The 22,378-nt window shown below is 46.4% G+C and overlaps 1 protein-coding gene across 1 annotated transcript in view; it reads right to left on the bottom strand.

Annotated features, from left to right (window-relative positions):
• The window catches only part of ZFAT (zinc finger and AT-hook domain containing), a 155,933-nt gene that overhangs the window by 30,891 nt on the left and 102,664 nt on the right, over window positions 1-22,378 (bottom strand). The window contains exon 12 of the mRNA XM_068983678.1: window positions 5,644-5,782. Within this exon, the coding sequence (XP_068839779.1) occupies window positions 5,644-5,782 (139 nt within the window). The remainder of the gene's footprint in view (window positions 1-5,643; window positions 5,783-22,378) is intronic.

The following is a 22,378-nucleotide window of genomic DNA, read 5'->3' as shown; positions in this document are numbered from 1 at the left end:
AATAATAAATCTGTGCTGTTTTAAACCACCACCAACCATGTGGTCATTTGTATCAGCAGCAATAAGAAACTAATATAGATGCTCAAGGGTAACTGGACCAAAGGCAGCTTAATTACCAACGGAAAGTGGACACAGAGAACTTTTATTTTATTAACATGTGAAACACGAAATCGGACTTCGGGAAATACTGCAGAGGTAGAACAAAGTGCCTTTGACCCTGAGTCAGGCGAAGTCAGAGCTTAATCAAGGTCTCCCTCATCCCTTCTGGTCCTCCCACCCACTTCTCAAAATCTTGGTGATCTGAGATCCTCTGGACAACAGGGGACGGGCTGGAAAGAGAGAGAGAGGCCCCAGAGTCAGTCTTGGTCAGGTTAGCAGTCAGACCTGGAGGCAAAGAAGCAGGAAAAAGCAGACAGCTCCTGCACGCGTAACCTTCCAACATGTCCTCGTGAGACCTCGTGCGACCACCAGCAAATGCAAACCAGTCCCCAACAGGACCACACCTCCTCCTCTTCCTCTTCCTTCTTTCCTCCTCAACAAGTGCACAGTTGAGACTCACGTCAGGGGACGCAGCCCATCCATGGTGAGAAGCCAGATTCTGAATCACGACCCGGGTCTGGCCTGATCACCTGCTCACTGTGTAGCTGGGGTCCAGTCCTTTCTCCTCTCTGTACTTCCTTATTTTGAACTGGGAAAGATGATGCCAACCTCATGAGAGATAAGCTAACATGGAAAATAACAGCCAACAGCACAGCATCTCATCACTGGAAGCATCTTCCACTAATGTATGGGATCTGAGCCCTAATAAAAACGATTTTAAAATAAAAATGTTCAAAATTCAAATAAAGGACTCTAGGTTGGCTGACAGGTTCTGGATTTTTCTCTATACAATTTTCCCCGAATCTGGTATGGAAAGACTTCCCTGATAGCTCAGTTGGTAAAGAATCCACCTGTAATGCAGGAGATTCCAGTTTGATTCCTGGGTTGGGAAGATCCTCTGGAGAAGGGATAGGCTACCCACACCAGTATCCTTGGGCTTCCCTTGTGGCTCAGCTGGTAAAGAATCTGCCTGAATGCAGGAGACCTGGGTTCGATCCCTGGGTTGCCTGACAGTTTCTGTATTTTTTTCTACACTATTTTCCTTGAATCTGGTGTGAAAAAACTAAGACATGAAATGTACATCAAAGGTATGGATATACATGTTTACATTCTTAATATAACTGTTCAAAACAACACAAAGATTTCAGCAGATGCCACAAACTAAGCCTTCTCTGGCCCTCTTCCTCATATCTTGTCTTATCTCCTTTATCTACCCCCTGCTCAATGACTCCTTAAAATGAGGGACCTGAGATAATGTTCACCACCTGGGAGAAGCAGTGAACTTCTCCCCTTCAACGTGGGGCTTGTTGAAGGAGCACATACTTTCTGTTAGAAGGTCAGAACACGGAAGAGCTGCCCAGGCTTCATCCCCAATCCAGAATGACAACAAATGCCACCACATCCCAGTGCCTCGCACAGCGTGGGGAACACGATGAGCTTAAGAGACACTGTGAAGAAGGCAATGGAATAAACACAATAGGGAATGTGAGCCATTTATCAGGCACTTGTGACACGTCAGGCACGGTCTGGGATTTTCGAGAATAAGATCTCATCTTTGGAAACTGATGCTCGGAGAAGCTGAGTAACTGGTCCAGGGACCACAGGGATCACAACAGGCTACAGGGCTGTGCACCCGACCCTAGACTTGTGCCAATATCCTGGGGTGACTTGAAGGAGGGCTGTGAGGTTCCCAGAAAAGGACCAGCCCATCGTTAGCAGGCCGTGAGCTCCGGCAACGAGCTGAGAATTTGTGACGCTGAGCACCGAGCATCTGATGCCTCTCACAACCTCTGGTTTTAGTGAACCAGCTCCTGAGCTGGCTTCATCAGGCTTTTTAAGAGGAGGAAAGGGGCAGGCCAACTGAAGCGATACAACAAGAAAATGTATATTTTGTGGGAAAACGCCTCAAATCCATATTAATGAACAAGTGACTGACAGAGAGGAATAAACAAGAGATTGATCTGCTTTCAAAACATCAGAAATAGATAAAACACAAGCAGGGGATAAAGCATTTACATAGCATTCAGTACAAGTCTAACTGCCAGAAAAGCACTGGAGTCCAAGTGCCTCCGGCTGAGGCCCGGCTGGCACATGGCTGGCATGCGGGTGGCACACGGCTGGCACGCGGCCTGCGCCCCTAGGACCAGACGTGTGCTGGAGCCAGAGGGAACCAGCTCAGTAGCTGGCTAGGCACATCCCTGCCCAACTCAGCGATGTCACATGGGAAGCTTGAAATTGGGCCCGGTGGAAATATTCACAGCACAGAAACTGGAAAATGCTACATATCAGCACCCCGTCCCCTGCCCCGGGAAAGCCAGCTGGTGACCATTTCCAGAACACAACGGGCAGACACCCCAGCAGCCTCCACCCCAGGGTTCACGGAAAAGGACTCAAACTGCAGGGAAAACACCACAGTCCCTTCCCTGAGAAACCTGCCCGGAGCGGAAACCTCAGCCTTTTAGGTCCTCTTCCCGCCTCCTCTACAAAAGTGCTCGGACCCCCTCCCCAAACCCCTGAGCCTGGGGCAGAACCATCCTTCTCAGCCATCGATGGCTCCCGTGTGTCACTGTTTCAACACAGCGGACGGACAAGTCCCTGCACTTGGTTTCAGGTGACCGCAACATCATTTTCAGAAAACTACGTTTATGATTTTTTCCTTTAAGTTTTTGTATTTTTGGAAATACTTTTTAATTCATTTATTCAGAGGATAATTACTTTACAATATGTTTCTTCCATACATCAATATGAATTGGTCATAGGTATATATGTGGTTTTTTATTATGCCATTTTAAGACCTATTCCTCTATCTCAAAACAAGAAATTATGAAGTCCCAGGAAGATAATTTTTGAGGGGTTGGTAGAAGAGGAAAATAAAACCAAACAAGGATGGGGAGAATTACATGAAATTAATCAAAAGAAAATGAGAAAAGTCCCAGTAAGTGATCCCAAACAACTCAGCATTATGATCCTTTTCATTCAGCCCCATCTTCTTCCTCTCTCCTTCTCTCCCTCAGATGCAAGGTCAGCGAGAGCTGTGTGGTCTTGCGGGCTCTGAGCTGCACTAATCCTCAACCAACTCTCAGATTTCAGAGACAGTTCTCCTGCCAAGACACAGAGGCACGGTGTCTCCTATGAGCCAAAACACATTCCGTTGCTTCCTTCCAGGCGAGTCTCTTGATGGGGGCATAGCAAAAATAAATAAACAAACACATGAAGGCCAAAAATAGCCCTTCAAAATTAGAAAACCCAGACCCTGTCAGGGAATGCCAACTGATTATAGAGCAAGTTAGAAAGTTAACTTAGGGCATGAAGAAAATGTAGGGCATGAAGCAACTTGACCTCAGCACATTTTGTGCAAGGTAGCGATGAAAGTCTGGAAGCAGGGAACTATGACAGAGGCATCAATCAGATCCCCACACCTGTCCCAATGACCAAGTAAATGTCTATTTCCCGCCAGTCCAGCCTAAGAGTGTGAAGGATGTTGAAATGAATCACTAGCCCTGTACTCCAATTATTTACTGTGACTCGAAGGCAACCCAGGAGAAGGGGAGGACAGAGGATGAGATGGTTGGATGGCATCACCAACTTGATGCACACGAGTTTGAGTAAGCTCTGGGAGTTGGTGATGGACAGAGAAGCCTGGCGTGCTGCAGTCCATGGCATCAAAAAGAGTCGGACATGACTGAGTGACAACTGAACTGAAGGCAATCCACCCTCTCTTCTGTGATTCCTGGACAGCGGGGTCCTCAAAAATGATACACCAGCTCTAGAAGCCTTAGCATAGTTTCAGAAAAAAAAAATACAAAAGAAAGGCATGCAAATGTACTGAGTGCCAGACACTCAAGTGTTCTCGTTTCATCCTCCTGGAATCCTGTGTGATGGCAGCTGTGAGCTCCAGGTGAGGTTCAGGGCCGCCGGTGGAGGGTGGGTAACTTGCCCGAATGGCAACGCACTGGCCTGCCCTCCAACTCCTAGAAACTGCCTTCAATACCAACACGAGGCACACGCTCCCATTATCCCAGATGGATGACTTAAAATTACCCGAGAATTTTCTGCTGCTCGTCTACTTCCGCGTGTCAGCCCTGTCACCGGAAGTGCTGAAGGACACAGTCAGTTCATTTGTTTTACATTAGGACGCCATTCGTGGTGGTTCACGCACCAGGGATGGGGTGGGGGGTAGGGGACAGGTTTCTAAAATGGTCTTCAGCTTCAGAGAGTCACAGGATCCAGGGAAGAGCAACCACTGACACACCACACTCTGCAATCACTTTTCAGCTGAATTACCGGAGCACAGAAGTAAATACAACAGCGTTTCTATGCAGCAACAGCGTGTGAGCTAAACCCTCGCAAATGGAAATGCGACCATGTATTGAAAAACCCCAAATCTTTTCAAAGATATTAGAGTTTTCATTCATTCTTCTTTTCAGGAGGAATATGTAATTTGAACACTCAAATATTTTTGGATAAAGAACCCCACCCATAAATGTGCTTAATATAGTGCTATTCATAATGGCAATAAAAGAAAAATCCAGAAACCCTACAATGTTCAACAACAGGAGTATGGTTAAATATAGTAGAGTGGGACTTTCCTAGTGGTCTGGTGGTTAAGAATCTACCTTCCAATGCAGGGGACAGGGGTTTCATCCCTGATCGGGGAAACTAAGATCACACATGACTTGGGGCAGCTAAGCCCGTGTGCCCAACTACTGAGCCTGTACGCTGCAACTAAGATGCAATGCAGCCAAAAAGGCAAAGTAAATAAATATTTAAAATAAATAAAGTGGGGTGCTCCCATTTCATGCTATATTGCAAAAATCCCTTAGAAGTTAAAGCAGGAAGACAGTGTAGCAAAGGAAAACAAACTGTGTGTGTTAATCAACGTTAAGTGAAGAAAGTTAGCCACGAACATTCATTTGTTCAAAATGTGTGCATGGATTAAGGACAGAAGGCCGTACTGTTGACCCTTCGAACCTCTAAGTTCCACATCCTATGTGGGGCTGAAAATGCAGACACCAACTGTTCTCTGCCATTTTACACAAGTGACTTGAGCATCCTCAGACGGCGGTATCCATGAGGGTCCTGGAATCGATCCCCTGCCGACCGAGGGATGACTATACCAATAAATGAACTTTATGGGAAGGGTGGTAAAATGTGTGGGTAAGTGATCACTTTTTTTGTTTAAGATTTCCATCAAAAGTGAAAGCATTAGTTGCTCAGCGTGTCCATGCAATGTCCATGGAATTCTCCAGGCCAAGAATATTAGAGTGGGTTGCCATTCCCTTCTCCAGGGGATCTTCCTGACCCAGGGACTGAAACCAGGTCTCCCACAATGTAGGCAGATTCTTTACCGTCTGAGCCACCGGGGAAGCCCTAAGGTTTCCATTAAAGTTGCTGTAATATGGTCCTGGCTGCAAGTAACACTGACAGTCACAGGGAGGAGGAAGCAAACAGTGACGACCAGGCATGTGGGGGTCGTGCTGAGGGAGGTCACAGAGCTGCCCCGGGGGGGCCTGGCCAGGCACAAGGGTGCAGCTGCTTGCCTACCTTGCTGGATGAGTGCGTCGGCTGCCAGCTCCCCGGTGCCCACGTTGCTGTACTCCTCATTGGGGTGCTTCCGGTTGTAGTGCCGCTTCAGGGAGCCCGAGATGTTGCATGAGTAATGGCAGTGGGCGCAGCGGAAAGGCTGGGGGCACAAGGAGGGGGGTTAGGGCCAGGCCAGCCCCTGCGCCATCAGCCTCCACAGGAAGGAAGAGGGTCCCCCCCACACACACCCCACTCCTCCTCTACGACTCCCCTATCCTTGGAGCACCCACTTCCTGGAAGGCCTGCAAGGAGCAGACCATCCCTCGGGAAATGCTCCAGAAAAAGACACAAACCTGGGGTGGCTGAGTCCTGCCTCTGCAGGGAACCCCCCAAGTGACCGGCCAGAAGTCCCCAGAGCAGGAGTTGACTCTGCTAAACGAGGCTACTTTCATATCTTTCTCTGTTGTTCACCCCAGAGTTTATATTTTTTGTTCAAGAAGAAAATCACAAAAAATCCAACACAGGAATCTATCTTTTTTTTTTTTCAAGTGAATGCTATTCAAGTAGCTCTCCTTACCATTAATTCTGACGTACTTGCCTATCTCCATATAAGCGAGTTCTATGAAATTAGTTTTGGAACATTAGCATTTGCACAGAAATCAAAAAGAACAACCAAAAAATGCTTTCCTCCCAGTGCTGGGTGGTCAGTGGCCACAGAGGCAGGAAGGGGCAATTAAAATGAGAAATGGTCCTACGAACCTAACTTCAGGCTCAAGAGTCAATTCCATCCTTCTTAGAGCAAAGCAGATAAACTGCCTCATTAGAGTTTCAACTCCATGTATTTCCCCACGCCTGCTCCTTGGTGGAAATGCTAATGAAAAGAACTCCCAAATCGTTTGAGTAGATAGGTCAAAAAATGGACAGGTGAGTCCAAAACAGAAGTCAAGTTTCTGAGCTACTGATTTCTACAAAAATCTTCAATTCTTAAAGCCAGAAGGGACACTTTCAAAGACTGGTTGTGACCAAACCTCCCTGCATGATGAGACAGCCTTCTTTCATCTCTGATGTCTGTGATCTCAGCCTTTGTTACAGGCACTGAGGTCAGCCCCCTGGCCCCCTGTACTACCGAATGGCTCCAGGGTTTAGAAGGACAAACCTTTCCATCTATTCCATTCTCTGGTACCGTCATCACCTTTTACAGGAATTTAATCACTACCTAACATCTTCTTGGGATCCTCTCTCCCTAAATGATATGGGTGAGCAGCATCTGGGCTTTTCACGCAGAACAAGCTTGAACTTGTGGGATGTTGCCACATTTCAGCAAGGACTTCTGCTGGGGTAGTCACTGCAGGGCAGGAGACAGAGGCAAAGTGGAGCCTGGGTAATGCCCCATAGCCACTGCCAGGCATAGGGTCTGACTGCATCATGAACAGGGCACCTCTTGGGATTCCATTTATGAAGCATATATTGTATTTACTGACATCCTGCTATGAGTCAGACCTTGTTCTCACATGGGGACATGGTGACAAATGAGAGACTTCTGATTCCCTGAATGCACACGAGTTTTTGGACTTAAATATCAACTGCAAAGATTAAATGCTATCTAGGCAAACTAAATCACAACACTTGTTTCCTAAGTCAGATACTTGCAGATAGCAAATGACGCTACATCTCAAAGGAAAGTTATTTATTGAGAGCTTTCGGGCCAGCATCCAGCTAAGAGTTATGAGGAAAATATATGCAGGCTGCAGCCCTGTAGTGCATGTGAGACTAAACGGCAAAAAAGAAAGTGGATCAAAAACAAGGCAGGAAGCTGCCACCATGCCTACAACATGGTGTTACAGTGCATTTGTGAAGTAGCGTGACCTAACATAATTTATGACTATTTTAGCTCGCCTTTACTTATAGCTACCATATGCCAGAGAGTTCTAAGTCTTGCATGGATTAATTCCTGCAAATCTCACAACAACCTCCTGTAGTAGGCACAACTGCTATTCCCATTTCACAGATAAAAAATACTGAAATGCAAAAGGGTTAGGGAATGTGCCCAAAGCTTCACAATCTCCCAGCCCTATCATTTGTCTGCACTGGATTTTGGGCCCATGGTCCAGCCAGCAAAGAAGAGATGATCTGACTTCCCACCTATCTTCCCTGGGAGGGGCATGGTTTGGTTTGCGTGCATTTCCTGGACATAAGGCAGCCCACTTCTAACTGTCAACTTGGACAAACAGGGACTGCCAAGGTAAGGGGGAGGAATACAAGCCGTTCCCGGAGGGCTGCGATGAGGCGGGGGTGGGTGGGGCTGGGAAGAGGGTGGAAGGCGGCCAGGTCACAGGGGGATGCGCTGCGTTAGGAAACTGACTCAGGATGGGGTTCCCGGTGGGTATCAGGCAGGGGGTGACGTGCCAACTTCAGAGTTTTCACTCTGGGAATGAATGGAGGGCGGATTATTTGAAAGGAACAAGACTGGAGGCAAGGAACCACACATCCAGCTGCTGCCATGGTGAAAATGAGATCTAGAGGCCTAAAATGAGAGAGTGGAATAGAAAAACCACAACTAAAATTAAAACCCTGGATGAAATGTTTCTTAAAATGACATTAAATGTAACAACTTTAAGAGACATTATATGGAGGGGTGGTGGTGGTGAGGGGATAGGGTACCCACAGCATGAGAGACTGTATTTATAACACGTAACCCAAAAAGTGATCCCCACCCCAGATACATGAAGGATTCCTGAAAACAAACAAGAAAGAAAAACCACTCAATAGAAAAAAATGGGGAAATATTTGAGCAGTATTAAAAAAAAGAAAAAAGGAAAGAGAAATAAATCTAAATGGCCAGAAAAATTTATGGAAAAGGGCCCAATTCCATTAACCATTATGAAAATGAAAATAAAGCCACACGGAGAGGCCAGTGCAGGCCCAGCAGGCTGGCCATCCTGCACGTTCCCCTGTCCCCGCCCCGACATGGAGCAGCAGAGAATCCAGGCCGGGCACCCCTACTGCTGGCATAAACTGGCACAACCACTGTGGAAAGTGGTTGGGCTTCGCCTTGTAAAGCTGAAGATGTGCCCACGGCCCTACCAAGTGCTTGCCAGGGACGTCCACTCTGGAGGTTCTCGTGGATGGGCACACGAGGACACGTGCACAGACAGCGCACAGCAGCTGAGCTGGTGACAATGACACAATAGAAAGAGCCCCACCGTCCCCCTACAACTGAGGGGATGAACTGAGCGGATGAACATTCCTGCGAGGGCTGCGCAGCACAGGCTATTTCACACTGGGGAGTATGGACCGGGACTTTCCTGGTGGTCTAGTGGCTAAGCGCCGAGCCCCCAATGCAGGAAGCCTGGGTGTGATTCCTGGTCAGATACTGCATGCCACAGCTAAGACCCCAGTGCAGCCAAATAAATAAATAATGTTTAAAAGAAGAAAAAAAATGACAGAACCATCAGTTTAAAAAGAAAAAAATGGATGGAGGAGGATGACATGCAGTCTCACCAGCATACCATTTGGTAAAAAAGCCCAGTTCATAACAAAGAATTAAAATAAATTCCATATATAGATCCATATATCTAGATATAGATCTAGATGTAGGTTCACATGTGTGTGTGTGTGTGCTCACTTAGTCGTGTCCCACTCTGCGACCCCATGGACTGTAGCCCACCCAGCTCCTCTGTCCATGGCTTCTCCAGGCAAGAATACTGGCGTGAGTTGCTGTGCCTTCCTCCAGGGGATCCTCTCAACCCAGGGATCGAACCCTGGTGTCCTGCATTGCAGGTGTATTCTTTGCCGTCTGAGCCACCAGGGAAGCCCTTATATATATATAAATCCATATATATGCAAATCCATAAATAGATCCATATCCAGACCGAGATATATGGATAATATAAAGTTCAAAAGCATACAGTGTTGCTAAATTAGTCTGCGTAGGGATGTATACGCCAACGGTAGAACCACTAAGAAAACCAGAAAGTAATTTTCAGGTTAACGGTCACACCTCGGGTAGAGAAGGGGGTGGGCCCATGAAGGAGGTCTGAGGACAGGCAACGGTCCATCTCCGGGCAGTGGGACATGAGTGTTCACATCACAATTATTCATCCCCCCCACATGCTCGTGTGTACATCTGACATTCTGGGTGCACATTCTATCTCACAACAACAGAAGTAAAATGAAATGGGTGATCAAATGGGATGATATATGACCAAAAAAACTCTCTTCACAAGGGTCTTGATGATTACACGTAACTTAGATAAAATGCCTTGAATGGCATAGCACCCAGTGAGCGGCATTATTAATATTAATAACAGCACAGCAGCAATGGCATTTATACCCTGACATATAAAGCAATTTTTACCTTTATTTTCTTTCACCACTGTCATGGAAATTATGCTGACACTAGACCGAGGTTCTTAGATATCCGCCCTTCGGCATGTCTGAAAACGTTCAAAAAGAAGACTGCAGTTGGGAGCTCTCTCTAAAAGACCTGGTGACAGGTCCGGAGGAAATATGAACTATCACAGTAGCATCACCAAACCTGACTCAACCTACACGGTGGAGAGATGTCCTGGATTATGCGAGTGCTGCCCTGGGGCTTGGACTGTAGGACACCTCTAAGATTTACGGCCGTAAATCTGCAGCAAAGAAACCCGGCAGGAAGATGAGATTTTTCTTTCATGAATGTCTGAGGGGGACACCAATTTTCTAAAATGCAAGCTAGCACCAAGTCAGGCTGAGGAGCATGAAGCTGGGCTGGGCTGGGGGCTCTCAGCCACTCGTGCGCGGACCGCAAGGCCCGTGCAGACAAGCCCCACGTTAGCAACAATCTCAACCGGGGCATGGATTAAACAGGTGATTTCTGCAGCTTTCCCTATTATGATGTATTTTCAGTTTTGCAAATGACTTTCTGTTTTCAGTTACAGAACCAGAAAGATAGTGCTGTTTTCATAGGAGTATCTCCCAGCCTGGAAAGTTCTGGTAAAACAAACTGCTCATTTTGCTTCCCCAGCTTCGCTATCCCCGCACCACCATGGGGACCTTTCACTGCACAGCACCCCATCTGCATGGCCCATGGAGCTCCCCGCCACCTCCAAAACTGCAGGTCAGATGGTAGGCAACATTGCCACACCGAAGTCCCCCATGCCTACATTTCCACCGGTTTCCAAGGAACGCACCAGAAAAAGATTGCACACATTCCCTTTGACAGGAATCTCCACTGAGACACCTCCTGAAAGAAACACAACGATGAAGCGGGGCTTACTGTGTCTGCCGTGAAAAAACACCAAGCTTCTAGACATTAAATCTGCACTTTGCTGAGAACAGCTCCTGCCGGGCCACGTGGGGCCTCCTGACTCATGCCATGTCTGGCTCACAGCCAGGGGTCAACAGTGCTGGGTGAATCTAGAGACCCCGGGACCTTGGGAGCATGCTTGGTTACATGCGCTTTTTCTCACTTTCACCTCACTGCCCCTCACTGCTACGAGGGAAGGAAGTACTGAGGGTTCAAGGCCACGCAGGGAACTGAGGGCAGGGTGAAGAACAGGCAGGGCCCAGCAAGGACGAGCTGCTGAACTCCATGCCCTTGTGGCTACAAGCCTTGCTAGGAGCCCGGAAGCCCGCCTCCACCTCGATGGCTTCCGTGATTAGCCTTTGTCACTGCAGTTCTATAGAATCGATTCGTTTACTCATTTGCTCACTCTACAGATGATAATTAAGTGTTGCCTCCATGCTGAGTCTAGAACAAAAACTAGAACAAAGTGCCTCATAGACGAGACATCCTAACGTGAACAAGGAACCACGCCACCTGCCAGGCACTGGAAGGCTCGGAGAACTGCGCTCTGAAAGGAACACTCAGGGACAGCCTCTAGTGGACTGACAAAGTGTATTATCAGCTGCGCAGTTTCATGGTCTCAGGGAACAGAGCATAAAGCAGACTTGCACGTAGCCTTTCTTGATAAACATCAAAGCATTTAAGCATAAAATACAGTTCTCACCGCCCAAGACATAACATAGCCTTGGAGAAACTCTAAAGGGAGTCTTATCATGAAACAACAGTCCTTGCTCCAAGAAACAGGTGGTCAAAAGGAAGTCTTCGAACGCCTCAAGGCCGGGTGTATTGACCCTTTGTCCTCCGTTCCCAGCCTCAGGCACTGAATGAATGCTCATAACCCTCCGTTATGCTCGTTCCAGCTCCCAACCTTCGTCATGAGTGGAGCAAATACATTTTCAGTATTTGCTCAAAGCCTTCCAGCTCCTCCATAGGTACCATCAGACATCATGGAAAAAATTAACAGCCTGGCCTTTGGCAGATGTTCAAGATGAGGTCCTGAGCTAGGAGACTGTAACACTTCACAAATTTTCAGAGCACGTCCTCACAGCCTGCTCCCTTTCAGCAGAGCCACGTACAGGCCCCTCACCCTGTAGCAAGAGAAACACACACTGGCCAGGTCAATCGCCAAAGAGTATGTCTGCACAGTCTGGGGAGTGAGCCACCCAGAAAGAAAAACGTGCATGTGGTGATGCTGAGAAGGGACATTCCTAGAGAGTATTTGTATCCAGAGTCCTGGCTCTCTTGCCTCCTCCTCAGCCTGAGTTCAGAGACAGATGTGAACTACACAGCTGCAGAACCAAGCGCAGGGACTGGTACACTAACCCCCAACCCAACACACACACAAAGAGCCTAAGGATGCACAGACAGCCACAGGGGACAGACAAGGAAAAAAGGGACATAGAGGCAGAGGCAAAGAGATACACTCCAGAAAGGAAAGGACCTGCATCCCAAGGAGGGCTGGGGACAAGCGGACATCCATGGACTCACGTTCCTGACGGTCAACCCTTAAAGAGTTTCGTGCCAGAAATTCCGACAGTCCAGAGGTTGGGCTTCCCGGGTGGCACTAGTGGTAAAGAACCCGCCTGCCAATGCAGGAGACATAAGAGATGTGGGTTCGATCCTTGGGTCGGGAAGATCCCCGGAGGAGGGCACAGCAACCCACTCCATTATTCTTGCCTGGAGAATGCCATGGACAGAGGACTGCAGCCTGGTGGGACACAGTCTATAGCGCTGCAAAGAGTTAGACATGACTGAAGCAACTTGGCACGCATGCACAGCAGTGGTTAAGACTCTGTGCTTCTACTGCAGGAGGGTTCAATCCCTGGTGGGGGAACTAGATCCCATATGCTACATGGTGTAGCCAAAAAAGTTTTTTCATTAAAAAAAAAAAAAAAGAGGTTTGTGCCAAAGCCTTTGAAGGGATGCTGCCGATGTGAATGAGAGCACCACCCCCTTCTCCTTGTCCCACCAGCCACACCATGCTCTGCAGCCTGAGCCCTCAGTCAAAGCTGCCCATCTATGCAGAAGAGAAGAGAACTGTGATTTTTTTTCGGGGGAGGGGGGTGGCCGGGGGGCTTGTCTTTTGAGGACTGTAAACCTGAGAGCACAAGGCTGGGACTTCATTCCTGGGCCAACCACAACAGGGAAACAAAACCAAGCCTGGGACCAAGGATCCAGAAAGAAAAAAGCCAGGTTTTCACACAATTCACCAAGCACAAAGCCACCTCTGCTGTAAAATCTGCCCTGAGACAAATTAAACAATTTAAAAGAATAAATGTTTTAAAGCCATGGGGTACCACAAGCTCCAAAATGGCTTTACATTGAGGCAATTATCTCATCACGATAAATAACAGTAAATCAATCCATACTAATTGCTTTCCATGAAAGAGCTGAGAAGACTCTTCAGCGTTCTCCAATTATTGATTTTTTTGGTAATCACTTATGCTGACAAAATGCAATATTTCCCGAGAATGTACTGCATACTGTTAGACAGACAGGATTTTAATTTAACATAAAACAATCCAATTTCCCTTTTTTATCCCCCCCAAAGTGTTTTAAAAAATCTAAAATACGAGGAAGCTGAAGATAGTGCAACAGGTTTTGAGCAGAGATGTTTCAGTTCAAAATAAATAATTGGCCCCCTCTGACCCTCTGCTCCCCACCATGACCCTTCCTCCTCCACACACACACACACACACTTAAAGGAAAAAAGGGAAACAATCTCAGATTCTTCACTTTCGTGGAAATTAAGAACTAAAAAGCAAAATAAACACTACTAACAACAATCCTCCACTTGACTTCTTACTCTCTTTGTACCATGGTTCAGTAATTTCCACTGAACTTGGGAAATGCTAGGGCTGCTAAGTTTACACTCAGTCAGCATTTTACATAAAGATTTTGTTGGAGTTTTGATGGATACACATCCAACTGCAGGCTTACACAGTCAAAGCAGTGAGGGGTAAAGAGGTCAAGGGGGTCAAAATGTCCCTCCACTTGGCTTGAGAGTAAAGAAAGTGGAGGGTGGGGGACGAGGGTAGCTTTGTCTACGAAGATACAGCTCAACATCCCAGCTCCACTACTCACCAACTGTTATTTCTGAGTATATTACTTAACGGGGCTCTGGGCCTGTTTCCTCATCTGTAAAACGGGAAGATTAATACCTACATCATAGCATCTTTGAAGGCAAAATAAGGTAAATAATGACACACCTGTTGTAATGCCCAGTAGATGGCTATTATAAAAGGGATCAGTCCATCTGTCTTTTGTTTCTGACACAAGATACTTGAACAGTCAACACTGTGGTGAAAGCTTTTTTTTTTTTGCATTTATTTATTTGGCGCACCACGCCTTAGTTGCAGTGTGCGGAATCTAGTTTCCCGACCAGGGACCGAACCCAGGCCACCTGCATTGGGAGCTCAGAGTGTTAGCCACTGGGCCACCACTTCCCTGTGGCCGAAGTTTCTGGTGGAAGCACGAAACCACCTCCTGGGTAACAGATGTCGTAGCAGAAATAAAGCCATGATGCTTGCTACAAGCAATACCAGGTGACTCAGCATGCTGGGGGATACTGAGGATCTCAGACTGAGGATTAACTTGAATTGTTTACGAATGTGTGGTTCTCAACACTCTGCTTCTTTGAGATTTCTGTACTTACACTTCCTTGTTTACTAAGTTTAGACTGGAAGCTGGGAGTGATTTAGTTACACAACCACATCCTGGCTGACTTTGTCCAAATAGCCCCTCTGTGCAGTTCAGCATCTAAGCCCCTTACCCATTCCATGAGCTCAGCTGTCTGGCATCTGCTATATAGTATACTTGACTCAGCTTCCCATGGACACATTGTGAATGAACACCTCTGGGACCAAGTTCATTGTCAGAAATACAACAAGGGGATTACACGAATTCCCTTTGATTTGTGAACATCGGTCAACCATAACTTTTCGGTTGCTATAGGTTTCAACAGCTATAGATTTTATATGATAACATAATACCTTATTAACTCAATTACAACATAGCTTCTAAAAAAATGACAGAATTGGAATAGTTAGCTGCTCTTTGGGGTTCCCACAGAGCTTAGCGCATAACTGTCTCGCAGCAGATAATGCACTTGCTTTTTACACAAAGATGATTCTCCCCAGACCCACGAGCCTGGTATCAGACATGGGCCTGGCTTCACCCCAACACCGCCTGCCCTGGCACACATTGGGTGCACAGAAAAGGCAGCAAGGACTCCTGGGCTGACACGGGACAGGAGAGAGGAAGCCCACCACCACCCTCATCAAAGCATGGAGCCTTCAGCTGGTACATTGCATGCTCTCCTGAGGCTGGGCAGGGATGGGAAAGAGCTGCCCAGGGAGCAGAAAGCCACAGAGACACAGGACCATCCCAGCAACCACACACCAACCAAGGGCCATGCTCGCAATCACACCTTCGAAAGGACAGCATCAGGCCTGCTATCCTCTGTGCGGTCCCCACTGCAACGGGGATCAGGCTCTACTGTTCTTCCACATGTAACATCAAGCATCCAAGTAAATATTATGAGATGTGCAAAGAAGAAAATGTAACTCAATTCAGGGAAAAAAGTCAATAGAAACTGAGGCACAGATTGCTCAGATATTGAAATTACTAGACAGAAATATTTAAATAAAGATGATAAAAATGTTCAAGACTCTAATGGAAAACATGTGTGAACAAATGATATGTACGTTTAGCAGAGGAAAAAGAATGAAATGTAAATGCTATAAATCAAAGAAACCCGGAAATAAATAATTCATTTGAACATCTAAACAGCAGAACTGACATATCAGAGAAAGAATAAGCAAACTTAAAGATTAATACAAATCGCATAAACTGAAGCACAAAGAGAAAGAAGAATTAGAGAGAGAAAGAAAGAAATCATCTGAATGCTGTGAGATATCAAACAGTTCAATACAGGAGGTATTACAGTCCTACAGGGAAAAAGAGAAGACAAATGAGGCAGAAGCACTATTCAAAGAGATCACGGCTGAGAACGGCCAAAACCTCACACATGATATCAACCAACAGATTTAAAACATCAGGAAAGTAAACACCAGGAAACCACACCTAAGGTTAATGACGTTAATACATTGAAAGAACAAAGAGGAAAAAAAATCTTAAATATTTAAGTCAGAGTGGGGAAAAGCCATTATATATAAGAGGAAATGATAAGGCTCAAAAATAATAAAAGACAAAATGTAATGCAACGATACCTTTAGAGTGATGTCCCCCTAGAAATCTACAGTCATCAACACAGTCCTCTAGAAATGAAGACAAAGAATTTCCAAACAGACACAAGCTAAAATAATTAAACTCCAGCAAACCAGCATATAACAAATGCTAAAAGAAGTTCTCCAAATTGAAGGAGAATTTATCACATGGAAGCTAGGCTTGCAGGAAAAGATAAAGAACACCAGAAAGGCTAAGCAAGTAAATGAAAAAGAAATTTTAAGATTATTTTTCATAGGTATTTTTAAATGCTCTTTAAAGAAAAAAATACCACTACATTGAGGAGTTTAGAACACAAAGGGAAATGATATATGTGACAATAAGAACCCAAAGGGTAGGAGGGGAGTAATATGAATTATGATTCATAGTTTTTCCATTGTTTATGAAAAGCATATCTGCAGCTAGTTAGTTTTAGAATACATAGTGTAGAATGTGTTAGAATATGCAGGGTGTAATGTCTACAGTAGTGACTAAAACAGAAAAAAACAACAAAAACTAAATTTTAAAAAAAGGTAAATCTAAAAAGTAAACAAATCCTAGCTGAGGAATATGCTGTAAAATACCTCATCAGTACTCCAAAGGCTTCCCTGTAGCTCAACCAGTAAAGAATCCACCTGCCATGCAGGAGACCCCAGTTTGATTCCTGCATCGGGAAGATCTGTTGGAGAAGGGATAGGCTACCCACTCCAGTATTCTTGGGCTTCCCTTGTGGCTCAGGTGGTAAAGAATCTGCCTGCAATGCAGGAGACCTGGGTTCGATCTCTGAGTTGGGAAGAACCCCTGGAGAAGGGAAAGGCTACCCATCCCAATATTCTGGCCTGGAGAATTCCATGGACTGCATAGTCCATGGGGTCGCAAAGAGTCAGACACGACTGAGCACTATTCACTAGTACTCCTCAAAACTGCCAAGGCCATCAAAAAACTGGGGGAAAGTCTGAGACACTGTCCCGTCCAAAAGCAGCCTAGACATCGTGACTGAACGCAATACAGCATCCTAATAGGCTCCTGGAACAGAAAAAGGACATCAGGTAGAATGTAGGGAAATCTGAATAAAATATGGACTTTAGCTAATAGTGACATGCAGCTCATGCAGCAAATGTGCTATATAAACGTCAGATGCTAATAACAGGAGAAACGGGGTATGTGGGATATGGAAACTCTCCATATTACTGTGACAATTTTTCTGTAATTCTCCATCTGTCCTAAAAAGTGTACCTGAAAAAGAAAATTTCTACTTTCAGAGGAAAAAGTCAACAGACGAGACAAAATGGAAATCTGGAAAACACCTAATTCACCCGAAAGAAGCCAGAAGAGAAGACAAGAGGGTCGAAGAACCGACATGACGGAGAACATCAACGTTAACTGCCCGCTGAGGCGCGTCAAAACTTACATTAAATGCAAACGGACTGAGTACTGCCATCAAAGAGCAGTGAGTGTCAGAGGGGCTGTGCACAGGCATGCAGACACACACACACGGGCACTAACAAGATCAGCTCTATGCCATGCACAGGAGTGCTCTTCGTATGCACACCCAGACAGGACCTTTACCTCACAGTTCGAAACCCAGCACAGTGGCTGGCAGCTTGGACTTGTGGAGTGCCTGCGTCAGAAGCACACAGACTGCAGTGGAGTCGAGGATGCTGGGCTGGCCTCCAGGCTTACTGAAAGAGAGCTAGTCTGATGGGAAAGGTGCCCGAGGCCAGAGCTGCTCCACCCCCAATCTTGTTACTAAGACAGCAAGTCTGAGGTCCTCCCAGCACCTCCTCCCTCAGGCTGGCCTGCGCAGGGCTAATGGTCCGAGTCTGCCCCAAGCTCTGGGGGCACTTTCCCTCTAATCTGCTCCCTCTAATCAACCCCTCCTTCTTAAAGCAGCCCTTGAAATAACGGTATCATTGTTCGTTTGCAATTTCCAAACAAGGAGACAATGCCCCAAAAAGGCGAAGGATCAGAATCCCAGAAGGTAACCTAGTTAGTAAGCATCCATATTTTGACCCTCGTCTGCCTAACTCCAAGGCCATAAACAACAACAAAAGTAAAATAGCACCGTCTTAAAAGTACATACAAGGAAAACCTAACACCCAGAAAATACTTAGAATGAGTGATTTGCAAACACAAGTTGAAACTATGATCAGACTAAAATTATTTTAAAATGTTTTTAAATTAAATAAAGTTACTCTTTACTATTAAAGTGCAGGGGGACTGGCATGGTATCCACCAGCCCTACGACTGAGGACATTTCTATCAGCAGAGTCACGGGTTCATCTGAGCCTAACGGAGAAAACTCCACAAGTGAGTCTGCCTGTTGATCACGCTGCCTCCAGCACAGTGTGTGGCTTGTTTACGTGTAAGAAGCACAGAGCTTCCGGGACGCGAGAACAAGCCTGTGTCTGTTCAGAGACTCCCCGCTCAGCACTGGTTCCTCTCATCCGAGCACTTCCCTGGCATCTCTTTAAGGTTAGGTGTCAGCTCCACCCTAGGGAATGCACTTTATTTACAGCTTCAAGAAGCATATACAACACCTTCACTCTTTGTGAATCCTCAGTGGTCTGGCAGGCTTTGCCCGGTGTTTCACAGTCCATGGAATTTAGGGTGACATGGAAAAGCAGAGACATTACTTTGCCAACAAAGGTCCATCTAGTCAAGGCTATGGTTTTTCCAGTAGTCATGTACAGTTGTGAGAGTCGGACTATAAAGAAAGCTGAGTGCCGAAGAATTGATGCTTTTGAACTGTGGTGTTGGAGAAGACTCTTGAGAGTCCCTTGGACAGCAAGGAGATCCAACCAGTCCATCCTAAAGGAAATCAGCCCTGAATATTCATTGGAAGGATTGTTGCTGAAGCTGAAACTCCAATATTTTAGCCACCAGATGTGAAGAACTGACTCACTGGAAAAGACCCTGATGCTGGGAAAGACTGAAGGCAGGAGGAGAAGGGGATGAGAGAGGATGAGATGGTTGGATGGCATCACCAACTCAATGGACATGAGTTTGAGTAAACTCCGGGAGTTGGTGATGGACAGGGAGGCCTGGTGTGCCGTAGTCCATAGGGTCACAAAGAGTTGGACACAACTGAGTGATTGAACTGAACTGGAAATGCTTTGGGGATGATGACCACTACAGGGCTACTTACAACAGCAAGAACTGGGAATGACCAAACTGTGCAGTTATGAGGGGAATGGTTAATTAAAACTATGAGTCTCATCCTTATGCAGCCATTAAAAGTAGTTAATAAATGAATTTTCATGTAATGAGAAAAGGCTATGAAATGACAATATTTTTTAAAAAAAGGCAGTACTGGACTGGTGGTACAGTAGTTAGGAATCTACCTGCCAATAAAGGGAACACGAGTTCGATCCCTGATGCTCCATTAAGATTCCATATCCTGCAGGGCAACTAAGCCCACGTGCCACAACTACGCAGCCTGAGATACAGAGCCTGTCTCCACAACAGGAGAAGCTACCCCAATGAGAAGCTCGCATACCACAACTAGAGAAAGCTCACGAAGAACCAACACAGCCAAAAATTAAAAAAAAAAGTTTTTTAATTAAAAAGGCAAGGCAATATGTACAATGCCTAAAGCGTGTAGGTGCCCCAGTCTAGCCTTTAGCTGTTGAGATTACTCAAACTTAGGAGTGGGGTATTCTTAGCAAACCATCTGGCCACTTGTCTAAGCCACATTCTCCAATAGAGCTTTATCACTGATAAAGCCGACATGCTAATCCCCATCAAAAAAATAAAGTACTCATTTACGGTGTGACCTCAATCATGTCTAAAAATATCACCAAAGATTCCTCCAGGGAAAAGGATCAGAAAGCATTTTCCAAATCTTATTTAGTGAACACATTTTAATTTCATTCTTAAAAAATACATAAGTTATATAATTTTAAAAGGTGATACAGGAGTCTGCCCTTATTACCATGTTTCCTGATACAAATTATATATTGAAAATCACACATCCAGGTCTAGAGAAGCAAACTGTTTCCAGGCAAACTTGTTTCCTCTAGCAAGCGCACTGCAACAGATGAGCAATGCTGCCCCAAGACTGGAAGTCTCATCTTGGGATGGGAAAACACTGAGGCTTGACTTCTTCATCATGCTTACTGAGGGTAGGAAAAGGGAAAGCAGGAGATGCATGCTATGTTTATTGGCATGGATGGAAATTTTCTATCACAGAGTAGATGTGAGAGGAAGGAAAAAGAGGAGGGGAATTCAGGGGCAGAATAACACCCTCCCTGAAGATGACTGCTTGCAAGCTTCCATCCCTGGGTTGGGAAGATCCTCTGGAGAAGGGAATGGCTACCCACTCCAGTCTGCTTGCCTGAAGAATGTCATGGACAGAGGAGCCTGGCAAGCTATGGTCCATGGGGTCCCAAAGAGTCGGACACGACTGAGTGACTAAGCACAAAGATGACCATGTCCTAATCTCTGGAACCTTATGCATAAGGCAAAAAGGAATTAAGACTCCAGGTAGAACTAAGGTTGCTGATCCTCTGGCTTTAAGATAATACTGTCCTGGGATTTCTAAGTGCATGCACTGTAGTCACTAGGGTCCAAACGAGCTGGAAGAGAGGGGGCAGAAGAGAATCAGAGGAGGAGAAGGATGAGGATGGCCACTGGCTTTGCAGACAGACAAAGGGGCCCATGCTGGAATTCTGAACCACGGAGACCCTAAGACAATGAACTTGTGCTGTTTAAGTTACGAAGGTGGAGGTAATTTGTAACAACGTAATGGAAAACTAATGGACCGAGAGGAAAGGAAAAGGACAATTACTGTTGGGATGAGGGCAGCTGGCAGGCGTCAGCTTCATTTTGCCTCGCTGGCCCCAGGCAATTGAGAAGCATGACTTACACACGTGTTTACAAGAAGAGCACCAAGACCTGAAGGAAGGGAGGAGCCCAGGACTGACTCACTGGTTCTCACTCAAGACAAGCTCATCGCCAGCAGGGGCACCACTCAGCCGGGGGTTACACCTACATCCACAGGGAGCCCACAGGAAACTGGCCAAGACTTGGGGTCCAGCTTAGTGGGGCTCCCAAAGCCCCCCAGTGCAGCTGTGGATGGAGACCACACATACCTCAATTAAACCATCCCCAAATGCACTTCTTCTGCACACAAACTAGAGATGTAAAACTGAGGAACAAATCCACAAGGATTTCAGGGCAGAGAACCTTTCAGCTACGTCTGGTTAGGAAGGGAAGATGCTCCACACTGAGACCAAGAACAGATTAGAAGTCTAGCTCCGACCCTGGAACAGCAAGGACAGAAATCAGCCTCCCCGGGTCTACGTCTCTCATCTGTGAAGTCAAAGTCCCCCTGGCGTGCATCCTCCAGTCCTGTCACTGCACCAGTCTAGGGAATCCAGAGTCCCTCCTCAAAGAAACACGCCTAAGAGCTGCGGAATGGACATAAAGCCCTGAACTTTCACTACATACAATGTACGCAAACACAGAACATCCCAATTGAGACGTTTCGCACTCCCGCTGGGTGACACGTGGATCCCACCTAAGAAACCCATGTTCAGTACAGACGTTAAAGCGGCTACAGAATCGACAGGCATGGCAGCCTCAGATGCCCCAACTGGCCCCTCTCTGCCAACAGCGAAGGGCTGAGATCTGGTGAGGGACACCCAGGCCTGGGACCCCGAGGCCAAGCCCCAGTTCCGGCTCTCTCACCTCCTGGACAGTTAAACCACCAGAGAGCCCTCATCCCACCCCAAGCCATCTGGCTTCTTAACAACAAGAGGAGGGATCATGGGCTTCCTGTGAGTTCACCGCAAGGCTGTTCTGAGCATCAGATGAGCTTGTTGACAGGGAGTGTCACCTCGGAAGGGGTGATGACACAGGCTGGCTGAGATTCTAACAGCGACTGAAGTCTGTGGATCTGGGCGTCAAGTCAAGACGCATGGGGGTCACTTGTCTGAGATGCAGGCTGTTCAGATGTCAAATCTGGGCAATGACGTCTACTGTGTGGAATCAGAGCGAGGTGGGTGAAGTTCCTGGCACGATGCGGGCACACAGGAGATGCTCAATAAATGCAACCTCCAAGTGTGGCCGTTCACAGTCCCTTTCACGTTCTACCGGGACCCAGTGGTGGACGTGATTTCAACAAACATCTCACAGCATCGTGTTCCCGTCTCCACATGTGCATGCCAGCAATAGCAGCACTGATTTTAAGGGTCAACT

This window comes from Capricornis sumatraensis, chromosome 11, assembly GCF_032405125.1.
Source record: "Capricornis sumatraensis isolate serow.1 chromosome 11, serow.2, whole genome shotgun sequence".
Taxonomy (NCBI): Eukaryota; Metazoa; Chordata; class Mammalia; order Artiodactyla; family Bovidae; genus Capricornis; species Capricornis sumatraensis.
The sequence above is the reverse complement of the archived record's forward strand: the minus strand, read 5'-3'. Positions and strand labels throughout refer to the sequence as shown.